The 14285-nt window shown below is 33.3% G+C and overlaps 1 protein-coding gene across 3 annotated transcripts in view; it reads right to left on the bottom strand.

Moving 5' to 3' along the window:
• Positions 1-647: 647 nt before the first annotated feature.
• Positions 648-14285, bottom strand: part of LOC117100088 — a 17191-nt gene continuing 3553 nt past the window's right edge. For 2 of the 3 annotated variants that reach the window (XM_033239636.1, XM_033239637.1), the window contains exons 2-3: positions 1808-4739; positions 648-1667 (exon numbers count right to left, since the gene is read on the bottom strand). In XM_033239636.1, coding sequence (XP_033095527.1) covers positions 1814-4654 — 2841 coding nt within the window. In that variant the 5' untranslated portion in view covers positions 4655-4739 and the 3' untranslated portion in view covers positions 648-1667; positions 1808-1813. Of the gene's footprint in view, positions 1668-1807; positions 4740-14285 lie in introns of those variants that run through there. The other variant, XM_033239638.1, reaches the window with a different exon arrangement.

The raw sequence follows: 14285 nt of genomic DNA, 5'->3' as shown, positions 1-14285 counted from the left end.
GTATAGGCCTATATATGTATATCCAAGTAATAATAGCATTGTTGTAATAATACTTTCGACTATAAGTCATTATTAGGTATATATAATAGGCTTATATACTGCAAAGATAGGTCAAAGGTCAATAAAACAGTTTCTGGTTGATATTGAGAAATTATTCTGTTAGAGTATAAATGTGCATATTGTAAATATTTTGTTACAAAAAGCAACTCTGTACGATCAGTGGTTGCCAAGATATTAAATTTACGCAAAGTTGAGGTCGAAGGTCAAAAACACAATTTCCGGTCATTTCTAGAGAAAATTGTCCATTATAATAAATATAAATATGCATGTTTTAACATTTTGCTGCAAAAAACAACTCTATACGAGCAGTGGTTTTCTAGATATACAGTAACTTCCTATATTTCCACCCCTAATTTGCATATTTATGCTAATAAGGTCGGCCAAATGGCATTTCCGGTCATTTTTGAAGAAAATGTTTCATTAGGGTAAATAGAAACATGCATGTTCTGAACAACTTTAAGAAAGAATCAACTTTCTACAACAAGTGGTTACCAAGATATAAGTACCCTACATTTTCAGAACTAATTTGTATATTTTAACTAATTTGCTAATGAAGATATGCGTACAAAAATTGGCGACTCATTTTATTGGATTCAGCATACTTCAAAGTATATATTCCATCCAAAAAACTAAAATGATCACAACACTGACTTTGAAAGTCTTAAGTAAAGCCTATTTAGGTTTGACATGTATGTGTTTTATGTTGTTTGTTGAATGTTGTTAGTTTTAATAATATTACAGACAAAAATTTATATTCTGACCACAAATTGGTCATTGTCATATTGCAACTTATTCTTGAAACTGAAAGAACAATGCATTCTTTTTTCAATTTTTCAATTGTACTCTGATTAAAAACAAACTTGGTATTATGTCTTTCCATCAGCTAGGAAATTAATTAAATATGCACCATTGTCTTCTGTGATTGGTTGATTGCTTGCTTTTCAATGCTTGGTGGATATAATGCACTCTTCCAGATTTTTTTTGCTTATGTGGATGGATATAATGCGTAACTCTCATATTAATTTCATTTTTCTAAACATTTCTTGGGGTATATGATCAGTTCCCATGATAGATTACATCCACAGGATGCCCCTAAGCCAAAAATCTATAAAATTTAAAAAATGGATATAATGGTTTTTCCGAATCACGACAGTACTGAAGAAATTGGTTATGCATTGAGATCTTAGGCTTTGAAATGAGCTTAATTATAATATATATTACCCCAATCTTCAGATGGGACGTCAAGTCCCGTTGTGTACATAATAATACGTGAGCACAAAACGACCTCAGTACACCTGATGACATTAAACACAACTGTAAATCCCATTTTCCTCCTATTTGAGCCTGATCAGTGTTTGTTTGCAATAGTGACCAGCTGATTTAAGATTCAGTTGGATTTCAATCGTTGTGCCTCTGTTTGAAATCATCGCAAAGACTCAGCTTTCGCTTTGCAATTGCCATATTCACGTTGACACAAAGTGTCCTGGCTTCGTTGAAGTGTTGTTGGAGGTTAAATCAATAGCTCATAATTAGGTTTGCTCTTCTGGCTTTCCATAGATGCATTGATGCTGGCTGATTAACAGCCTATTACAGGCAAAATCAAACACCTACAAAAGAACAAAGAATTTTTTTTTATTACTGATACCATGATTACACAAACACATGGGTATTTAAACATTATATTAGGGCTCGTTAATAATCGTTTATTGTTTTTCAAGGTAAAACATTAATATATCTGTTTATTTACCTTTTTTTAAATTAAGACAGTATGATACTGGTCTGGTATGTAGCCATCTAACGTAGATACATCTTTATCAGGGGTTATTAGGTTCACCAAACACATCGTTCTATCTAATGAACTGCATTTCTCACACACAGGTCCACAGATGTAATGTTCCTTAAAATAGTCCGGGTTAAAATCTGAATTGATAATCTCTTCAACAAACATAATCATTTTCTGTATAACGAGTGTAGCCTGAGTTTGGTCCTGATTTATTACTTCAACTTTAATTAGATTACTGTCATAAGAATCGGGCCTTCTAGCAATTTTCCCTGTACTTATAAAAAAAATACATATTTTACTGGTTCTGAAACTTGCTGCATTGTAGTATATTTTATTCCAGGTAAACACAGCACAGCATTTAGCGATAAGACGCAGAAAAATATATTCTGGAAGAATATCACCAAAGTCAAAATAAAAGATGTCGTGCAAGCGAGCATTGCTGATCAATAATTTTGAAATTTGTGTGAGCTTTGGCAGTCGACACGATAGAAAAAAAGTACCAACTTGGTCGATTGGATCAATAACATTAAGAGGGTAAAGTAAATGTGTTCCCACTAAGAAACGAATAATGTACGGATAAAGTGACCAAATGTTCTGCACTCTGCATATGTGCTCAAGTAATCTACTGTCAACGATGCCAGTTTCTTCCAATTGCTGCCATAAGTCTGCTACAGTACGATTTCTCGTGTGAGGTTCAGGCACGTTCACTAAAAACTTGAGAACATCTATCAGCAATTGAGGGTCACAAATGACGTATTGTCGAAGCACCTCATCACGACCTTTGTATATGATATCACCAGCTCTGTCAAAGAAGTTTAATAATTGAAACAACTCATCCTGTGAAATAATATTACACGTTGATTTGACTTCCTCTAAAATATCTACTAAACTCGTGATAATGCACTTTTTTAGGCGGAATTTGTTCAAAGTTTCATTGAATAAAAGGTATTTCACTGAAAATTCCTCCTGAAAAAATGGCATTTTTCTAATCTGATTATAAACAGCTACTCGCAACATATTGCGTTCTTGGTCTACCTGCAACGAATTTTCAATAACAAAGAAAAGGCTTCCAGAAGGATGAAACGCTAGTAACTTACTAAATTGTTTGTATAGATTTGCTTTTACAAGTTTGATAAAATCTAACAAAGCATTTGTGTCACCAACACTTTCTCGCCTTGTTCCTACAAGAAAGACAGCGACATTTTTAATATCTGCATGCACAGCAACAGATTGTAACCAGAAGTGTAGCCGCTTAATTTGCTTCTTTGGGTTCATAACCGCTTCAACGGCGTTGAAAACAACAAGATACACACCCTGTTTTGGCATGAATATGTGATGGGTGTTATAGTACATATCCTGTCCTGCAAAGTCCCATAAACTGAGTCTTGCGTCCAAATATGATTCATTCCGAATACATGCTTTCATTGACTGTCTGACATGATTTATAGGTATGGATGTTGTATTTTTCACTTTCATATATGCAAACCATTCATATAAAATAAATGCTATTATTGGAATGAGGAAGTGCAACAAGCAAAACAAATACCGGAGAATAAAGTAAGATTGGGTACTGTTTATGTTTAAAGTTTTAAATTCTACCAATTCCCACCCGCAAGCAACTGCAATAAAAATTCCTGCTATAAATCCTGTAGATTTCTTGATAATATAGTTTTGAGGGATATACCCAAAAGCAACAGATTTCCTTCCCAAAATTGCTCCAATTAATATAAAAATATTAATCACAGCTATACAAATAATTGTGAATATGCCAAAGGAATGTGGTCTTCCGACACAAACCGCAACTATGATAAAAATTATAACGCTTAGTTTTGCAGGTATGCTGTTCTTTCTTATTACATATAATATCTTAGCTTGAAGAAACCGAAATATCAAAATATTAATAACTGATACAAAGCAAATTATAAAATTATAATACGCTTTCCTGTAGTTGCCCAATATCATTTCTGCAACATTATCAAGGGTAAATGTTTTTTGTTTAGGATGAACCATTATACAGAATCCTATGCATACTCCAGTCCTACCACCTGTGCCTAAAAGCACGCCAGTAATTAATCCTGCTAATCCATACATAAAAAGTATAATGGCAGCGGACAGCTTGATCCATGTATCTAAATCAATGTATTGTATTTCCGTGTAAACTTTATCGATACTTAATGTGCTGTCTACAAGTACCAATCCGATAGTGATTGCGGAACCGAAGCGGTACGCAGTGTGGGTATCAAATATATACATCAAACAAAGAATATACATCCATACAACCAAACCAAATCCAAAAGTAAACCCGCCAATTAGAAACGTAATTATGATGGGAATCATTAGAGTTATCTGATAAATTATATCTTCAATAGGTTTTTCTAATGAGACACTTGAATTTACTTCCGGCGTGCTACAAACCTGCGTGGCTTTCTTCGTGTCACGTTTGCGCACGTGTGACACTGCCCACCATGATGCTGAACTTTCATAGTCCTCTAATGGGGTTGTTGATACTTCAAACCATTTACTGTTAACATCTGACACTTTAGCTTTGACTAATTTTGTTTCGATTCCTACTGTGCTGGGCTCGTCATGTCGAAAATCCTTTCCTTGCAAGCGTCTGCATGTTGATGTTTTTCCTACAGCGTGGTCTCCTAAAATTAGGATTTTAGACCTGTTAAAAGGAAGTCTTCCTCTTAGTTTTGCCTGTTTGTAGGCTGATTCAATCTCCTTATCGTCTGCAATTACACGCAAATTAAAACTGCGTTCATATGATGAATGAAAGCCACGAAGATAGCTTATTTCTTTCTCATTCATCTTGATGTAACATATTCACCGTTTCTTTACACCTTGCTTCGAATCGAAGAGATTTTACTGTATATAAGTAGACTTAATTATAGATCTGTAGATATAAAAAAAGGAAACTTTTATCTATCTAATTTTAGTATAGTATTATGAAAAACCAACATACAACAATGATAGTATTGTTATTACATTTTTTTTTCTTTTCGGATAAGGACTTCAAATGGAGGTACATTTACACATCTGGTTGGTGTGCATTTTAAAGAACCCATTGTGTCCTTCGGAAGAATCGAGGGTTACCACGATGCTATGGTAGCAGTGGAGTTGTCCATTCATGATTAATCAACGTTTACACAAGGTTTTACATTTTTGGACCGAATTAAAAGCTTTTACAACACCAAATCTACAGCTGATGTTATCATTTGGGCAAGAGATCGCCAGCGTCGGAAGCTCTTGACCACCGGAACGTGTATCACTTATGGTACTTACAGAAGAAGTAATGTGAAAATAAAGCTCATGATAAGCGCCTCTTAAGCGGATTGGTGGCAAGGGCCGGCCACGCCCCTGTTCAAAATGAATTGCCAACAAATTTATTGTGATATTTTATATGCGATTTTTGGCAACCTAGAGATCTAATTATTATGTGCGAAAATTGGAGGAAATATTACCGCTAGGTGGCCGGAAATGAAACTCTTATAGTAAAATTTGTCATTATTACATCACCATTGTAGTGAAAATGAAGCACCAACAACTTTCTCATTATCTTTTATCAGCGGTTGTTTCGGCAATCACAGAGATCTAAATATGTGTTATGTACCATAGAAACTAAAAGTTAAAAAAAATCTTTGATGTATTTACTTTACCTACTTCAAAGATGTGAGTTCACACCTTGGGGTGCGAACATTTGGTGATAGTACTTCTAGATGGCCGGAAATGACACTCTTATATAGTAAAATTTGTCATCATTACATCAACCATTATGTTGAAAATGAAGTGCCAACGAATTTCTCATGATCTTTTACCTGCGATTTTCGGCTACTATAGAGATCTAATTAATATGTGTGATGTACCACAGAAAATAAAACTTTAAAACATTGTCTTTGATGTATTTACTTTACTTTACCAACTTCAAAGCCGTGAGTCCAAACCCATCTCTGCCCCACCAAGATTGGGGCTGACGCGCGAAAATATTAGGATTTTAGTAAATGTCATCATCATAACATCAATATGCTTTTTTATCAGCGATTTCCGGCTATTATAGGGATATAATTAATCTCTGTAGTGTATCATAAAAAATAAAATTTAATTCTCTTGGATGTATTTACTTTACTTTACCTATTTCGTGTGCCGAAAAGCGTATACTTCTCTCATACTTCTCAAATCATAACAAAAGCACGCGCACTCGAGTCGTGTACTATAGGTAATTCTGATGTTAGTACTGATACCTTTATCTTCCTATAATTTAAGATATACAGTACTTCTGTACTCAGGCTGTACAGCGCTCTTCGTTAAAACCTGGGTCATTAGGCAGTTCACTTAAAACATTTTCAGGCATCATTTTTAAATATGAAATTGGGTCCCCCATGATCTGCGCCCATGCTAATACCATCCCTCATAGACCGTCATCCTGGAAGCGAACACATTTTTACTTGGTTAATTTATAAATTAAAAGAAATAATGGAATGAGTTACACACCTGAAAGTTTCTTCTTTATCAACAACTATTATTGGCAGGTATATACGTACATGCATGATTTAAGGTTATCAGATCATTATTTAATTAGCTAACGAACGTTAATGATACCGGGGTCAAGTTTCCACAATTACCTACCGGTGTAGGCAATTGTGGACAGTACTTTTTTCTCGATGTATTGTGATATAAAAATACATTTTGGTATGTTATAACATTTCACATTAATGACACAAACCTGAATATTTACAATTTTTCCAATTATTTTAGGATTATTTTTTCTGATATTTTAAGAATGCAATTCAAATTCTACCCCTTCAGATAGTTTTTTTAAGATGTGAATCTATGTTATTTAGTTAATTAGACTAATCTCTTCTACAAGCATCGATGACCCTTTGCATGGTCGTTTCAGTGGTCCACAAGGCTCAATCCGTCATTAGCATACTGTAGTTCTGTGGAATCTGTAAAAATAAAAAAGATAGGGCCTATAAGTATAATAATTATTTTAATAGTAATATAATAACATAAATTAATACAATAACTAGCCTAACACTTTAGTTGTTTTTGTGAAAGGCCTAATACTAGAGGAAATTTTATCACACTGCCTTAATTAGTATCAACAATTTTTTTTTAGTCATTATAACCACACATAACCTTATTAATTTATACTGTACTAGTAATGTGCACATAAAAACTATTGCTAATTAACATTTCTGCAATTATCTAGGCATGTAGGTCTAATAATATTAACTTACTTAAATATATTATGATGTGAAAATGAACAACAATTAAAAACAATAATACAATTAGTCATATACGTACCTGTCTCTTATACACATCTAGATGTGTATAAGAGACAGGACAGTACTTTTTTCTCGATGTATTGTGATATAAAAATACATTTTGGTATGTTATAACATTTCACATTAATGACACAAACCTGAATATTTACAATTTTTCCAATTATTTTTGGATTATTTTTTCTGATATTGGGCAATTCCGTAAATTAGTAAACCAAATGGTAAAAAATTAAAATACATCAAATGTGTTTGTGTGATACATCATTTTGAAGCTAATGAGTTATATTTTTGTGAAATAAAAAAAAATTAAGAATTAACTAACCACATGGAAAATAATTAGAATTCAATACAATTAATTAATATTTTGAAATACTAAAGAAAATGTAGTTATAATTTTAATTTCCAGTTTTTTCCCTTGCAAAATATCAGAATCTGATTCACTTTTTATTAAAATAAAGAATTAGTATGTATTGTGTACTTTGGTGAAATTTTTTGACTTTTTGTAAATAACACCATATTTTTAATTAAATATTTAAAAATAATGAAAATGTGGATGTACGTCCGTCACAAGAAAATGGCATTTGTTTATTTCCTTTTCTAACCAGGTACAAAGAAATTACCTAAACTCTGTTATAAAGCATACTAGATATACCAAGTGTATACAGCAAATTGGAAGCCTACCATTAATTACACTAATTAGCAAAACCATGTGACAGACGTACATTTTTTTTGTACGTCCGTCACTGTACGTCACACTGTGTAAAATGTGTTATAACCTATGAAATATGGTGAAAATATGAAAACTGTCAATGTGTCTTGTGTCTGAAGTTACAGTAGGCTACATGTTGGGCACAAAACATAATGGAATAACATGGACAATTCTGGGTATGAGCCCCATACTTGAGTTTCTGGTCGAGATCAATTTAGACTTACTATAATTTTCCACCCTGAAGCACATTTTTTCGTATTGTTATCAAACAGTTTGCAATATGCACATATTTCAGTAACATGGGCTTACCTTACAAAAAAAAAAAAAATGAACTAAAATTTTATGCAAGTATCCAATAAAAACCAGGCAGGCAATACACAAATTACATATTAAATAATGTATCATCTTGACTAACACGGCTACTCTATCTACTTCATAATAACAATGTCCTGTAATTACAATTACAGCTAACATGATTATATTATTTTTTTACATTCAAATTACAGGATATTATTATAAATGTAAGATAAGACACCTTATTTAGCATGAGTAACCATACAGTCTACTTGATTAACTACAATTACTATGATTTTTCTTGTATTGCAAAAATGTATAGTTCTATGAATTACAGGTGTTTATAATAATCTCTAATTCCAGAACCTTTAAAATCTAAACTTGCCCATTGCAGGATTCTTTATACAATGAAGAAGTTGACACCAAAAGTTAAAACTTGGCCTAATAGATCGAGTACTGTACAGTATGTAGTCTTTCACTAGTTTAACTGTCTGCATTAAATTAATATAACAAAGTGCATTTTGGGAACCAAATAATCATTTTTCCTGCTTACAAATTTAGATCCAACTCCTTCATAATCTGTTTAAATGAATGTTCTGAACAAATTGACACCACAATTATCTGGCTACCACTAATGGCTACGGAGATATGAGAACCTGTGAATATGACCCGTAGATGTGTCAAAGGTCAGAAATGGCATGTCCTGTCATTTTTTAACAAAATATTCTATTATAGCAAATAGAAATATAAATGTTTTTGAACAACTTGGCACCAAACTTAACTCTCTACCACATGTGGTTGCGAAGATATAAGGGCCCTATTACTATAAATTTTGACCCTGACTTTTGACATTTTGCAACATTTTAAAAACGTGTTACCAAGCCAAAATGATTCTAGGGCCACCCTGAACCAATTTATGAAGTCAATATTCTCTTAATACCTCAAATGCATACAAAACATGGTCTGGCTACTACGGTAATGAGGTTAACTGAGGATTATTTGACACAAAATAACCTAAATTATTTGATTCATTGTATTTTACACTCATTATTAAAAAAAAGTTTAAAATCCAGTATATTTTTGTACTTTTGTATCATATAAGCATACCAGTATATTAATAGATGTGTATAAGAGACAGTTTGTAAATAACGCCATATTTTAAATTAAATATTTAAAAATAATGAAAATGTGGATGTACGTCCGTCACAAGAAAATGACATTTGTTTATTTCCTTTTCTAACCAGGTACAAAGAAATTACCAAAACTCTGTTATAAAGCATACTAGATATACCAAGTGTATACAGCAAATTGGAAGCCTACCATTAATTACACTAATTAGCAAAACCATGTGACAGACGTACATTTTTTTTGTACGTCCGTCACTGTACGTCCGTCACGCTGTGTAAAATGTGTTATAACCTATGAAATATGGTGAAAATATGAACAATTACAGTTACTCATCGTGTCCGTATTATGTACTGCTGATTATGTGTAACCAAGGATAATAACAAGTATCGTACAGTAGTGGAAAATGATTTATTGCATTCAAAATTTTTTTTTCAAGCATTAAATCTAACCTTCGTATAATAATTTTCCTATAATGTACTATGCACAGTTCTACTAATTGCTTAATAGCCCACAAACCGAGACAAATAGATTTTTCATTTTTACGTACAAACAAAAATTTACAATGGGTTATCAGAAGACGAGCGTGCGGTGTTGCGATCCGTGTAATCTACTAGATTAGGCCTGACTGGGGTAGGGCTAAACATAACGATTACTGTAGATTACTTTACTTTCGTACGCATAGTGGTACCCTACTTGCAGTATAACTTGGAATAGAATTATACATCGATGTGTGGAGTTTATTAGTAAAAACATAATGGTTTAAGCATGATAGAACCGGACTATATTTTGTAATTCTATAATCACGTTCTAAAATGATATTTTCGTTTACACGAAGAGACACAAACTTCGCTGTACGTGTAAACAACATAATAGAAGTGGGAATTCTGGACCCTTAGGCACATTTTGCATAAATTAAAAGAAATAATGGAATGAGTTACACACCTGAAAGTTTCTTCTTTATCAACAACTATTATTGGCAGGTATATACGTACATGCATGATTTAAGGTTATCAGATCATTATTTAATTAGCTAACGAACGTTAATGATACCGGGGTCAAGTTTCCACAATTACCTACTTGTGTAGGCAATTGTGGACAGTACTTTTTTCTCGATGTATTCTGATATAAAAATACATTTTGGTATGTTATAACATTTCACATTAATGACACAAACCTGAATATTTACAATTTTTCCAATTATTTTAGGATTATTTTTTCTGATATTTTAAGAATGCAATTCAAATTCTACCCCTTCAGATAGTTTTTTTAAGATGTGAATCTATGTTATTTAGTTAATTAGACTAATCTCTTCTACAAGCATCGATGACCCTTTGCATGGTCGTTTCAGTGGTCCACAAGGCTCAATCCGTCATTAGCATACTGTAGTTCTGTGGAATCTGTACAAATAAAAAAAGATAGGGCCTATAAGTATAATAATTATTTTAAGAGTAATATAATAACATAGCCTAACATTTTAGTTGTTTTTGTGATATGCCTAATACTGAAGAAATTTTGATCACACTGCCTTATTTAGTATCAACAAAATATATTTTAGTCATGATGACCACACATGACCTTATTAATTTATACTGTAATAGTAATATGCACATAAACTATTGCTAATTAACATTTCTGCAATTATCAAACCTGATTAACTTACTTAAATATTATAATGTGAAACTGAACAAATTAAAAACAATAATACAATTATTATATACAGGCTGCATATTAACAACACCGCCCTCTAGCGGGTCCATAATTACCCACGCCACCGATTTGTAAACACCCACTACAAAACACAGCCACCAGCATGTCAGCTCGTTAAACCAGCCACTGTACAGTCCATTCACACAATGGTAATGTAAAAAATACAACAATAATTTACCATAATCATAGTATTTTCCTAAAAAATACTGTTCTTTAGAAATTCAGTTTTTACATCAGCCAAAAAATGCATTAACAAATAAACATAGGGCCTACCTGTGTATATTTTCTCTAAATTCAGGGAGAAATTGTGTTCATCGCTGGAAACGCTGCATTCATAACAACGCCGGAGAACAATGAAGGCAATAGATGGAGCTATATAAACTTCTCTGCTGGCGACAGGTCTGCAGAATCGATTTATTGGGGTGGTCTCCAATTGGATACTGTCCACAATTCCCCACCCTTACCTTATGCTGGGTTTATTTTGATCGTTTTCACCAACAGACACAAACCTTTCACGCTAATTGACAGGTTAATTCAGGGACGCGGGCGTAGGGTGGTTCCCATTTCGGGCGGTGCGAAATTTGTAAATGCGAAACTACAAAGTATCAGTGGCGTAACGAAGGAGCAACATTCGACAATTAGCCTGGGACGTTAATACAATAATTTTTATGCTGAGAGAGAATGTACTATCACTTGAAGTGCCAACGAATTTCTCATGATCTTGTACCTGCGATTTTCGGCTACTATAGAGATCTAATTAATATGTGTGATGTACCACAGAAAATAAAACTTTAAAACATTGTCTTTGATGTATTTACTTTACTTTACCAACTTCAAAGCCGTGAGTCCAACCAAACCCATCTCTGCCCCACCAAGATTGGGGCTGACGCGCGAAAATATTAGGATTATAGTAAATGTCATCATCATAACATCAACATGCTTTTTTATCAGCGATTTCCGGCTATTATAGAGATATAATTAATCTCTGTAGTGTACCATAAAAAATAAAATTTAATTCTCTTTGATGTATTTACTTTATTTTACCTATTTCGTGTGCCGAAAAGCGTATACTTCTCTCATACTTCTCAAATCATAACAAAAGCACGCGCACTCGAGTCGTGTACTATAGGTAATTCTGATGTTAGTACTGATACCTTTATCTTGCTATAATTTAAGATATACAGTACTTCTGTACTCAGGCTGTACAGCTCTCTTCGTTAAAACCTGGGTCATTAGGCAGTTCACTTAAAACATTTCAGGCATCATTTTTAAATATGAAATTGGGTCCCCCATGATCTGCGCCCATGCTAATACCATCCCTCATAGACCGTCATCCTGGAAGCGAACACATTTTTACTTTGTTAATTTATAAATTAAAAGAAATAATGGAATGAGTTACACACCTGAAAGTTCCTTCTTTATCAACAACTATTATTGGCAGGTATATACGTACATGCATGATTTAAGGTTATCAGATCATTATTTAATTAGCTAACAAACGTTAATGATACCGGGGTCAAGTTTCCACAATTACCTACCGGTGTAGGCAATTGTGGACAGTACTTTTTTCTCGATGTATTGTGATATAAAAATACATTTTGGTATGTTATAACATTTCACATTAATGACACAAACCTGAATATTTACAATTTTTCCAATTATTTTTGGATTATTTTTTCTGATATATTTTAAGAATGCAATTCAAATTCTACCCCTTCAGATAGTTTTTTAAGATGTGAATCTATGTTATTTAGTTAATTAGACTAATCTCTTCTACAAGCATCGATGACCCTTTGCATGGTCGTTTCAGTGGTCCACAAGGCTCAATCCGTCATTAGCATACTGTAGTTCTGTGGAATCTGTAAAAATAAAAAAGATAGGGCCTATAAGTATAATAATTATTTTAATAGTAATATAATAACATAGCCTAACATTTTAGTTGTTTTTGTGATATGCCTAATACTGAAGAAATTTTGATCACACTGCCTTATTTAGTATCAACAAAATATATTTTAGTCATGATGACCACACATGACCTTATTAATTTATACTGTAATAGTAATATGCACATAAACTATTGCTAATTACCATTTCTGCAATTATCAAACCTGATTAACTTACTTAAATATTATGATGTGAAACTGAACAACTTAAAAACAATAATACAATTATTATATAAAGGCTGCATATTAACAACACCGCCCTCTAGCCGGTCCATAATTACCCACGCCACCGATTTGTAAACACCCACTACAAACAGCCACCAGCATATCAGCTCATCAAACCAGCCATTGTACAGTCCATTCACACAATGGTAATGTAAACAATACAACAATAATTTACCATAATCATAGTATTTTCTTAAAAAATACTGTTCTTTAGAAATTCAGTTTTTACATCAGCCAAAAAATGCATTAACAAATAAACATAGGGCCTACCTGTGTATATTTTCTCTAAATTCAGGGAGAAAATGTGTTCATCACTGGAATGGCTGCATTCATAACAACGCGGGAGAACAAGGAAGGCAATAGATGGAGCTATATAAACTTCTCTGCTGGCGACAGGTCTGCAGAATCGATTTATTGAGGTGGTCTCCAATTGGATACTGTCCACAATTCCCCACCCTTACCTTATGCTGGGTTTATTTTGATCGTTTTCACCAACAGACACAAACCTTTTCACGCTAATTGACAGGTTAATTCAGGGACGCAGGCGTAGGGTGGTTCCCATTTCGGGCGGTGTGAAATGTGTAAATGCAAAACTACAAAGTATCAGTGGCGTAACGAAGGAGCAACATTCGACAATTAGCCTGAGACGTTAATACAATCATTTTTATGCTGAGAGAGAATGTACTATCACTTGAATTATATTTTAAACACTTAAAAGTGTTTAAATTAAATTAAATCCCATGTGATAGGTTTGCTTTCGGTAGGTCTTAACCTTATTCAGGGACGTAGCCAGGATTTTGAAAGGGGGGAAGCCGTTATGCGAATTACGTATCAGTGGCGTAACGAAGGAGCAACATTCGAAAATTAGCCTGAGACGTTAATACAATAATTTTTATGCTGAGAGAGAATGTACTATCACTTGAATTATATTTTAAACACTTAAAAGTGTTTAAATTAAATTAAATCCCATGTGATAGGTTTGCTTTCGGTAGGTCTTAACCTTATTCAGGGACGTAGCCAGGATTTTGAAAGGGGAGAAGCCGTTATGCGAATTACGTATGACCCTGGCGGGGTCTAGGGGGCGAATTCCCCTGTGAAGTAGTGCACTCTGAACGTTTTTAGGACTGTTTGAGAGGATAAAGTGTAATTGC

The sequence above is a fragment of the Anneissia japonica genome, unplaced genomic scaffold, assembly GCF_011630105.1.
Source record: "Anneissia japonica isolate Jap-2015-1 unplaced genomic scaffold, ASM1163010v1 scaffold439_len473750_cov173, whole genome shotgun sequence".
NCBI lineage: Eukaryota > Metazoa > Echinodermata > Crinoidea > Comatulida > Comatulidae > Anneissia > Anneissia japonica.
This window is presented reverse-complemented; position numbering and strand designations above follow the sequence as displayed.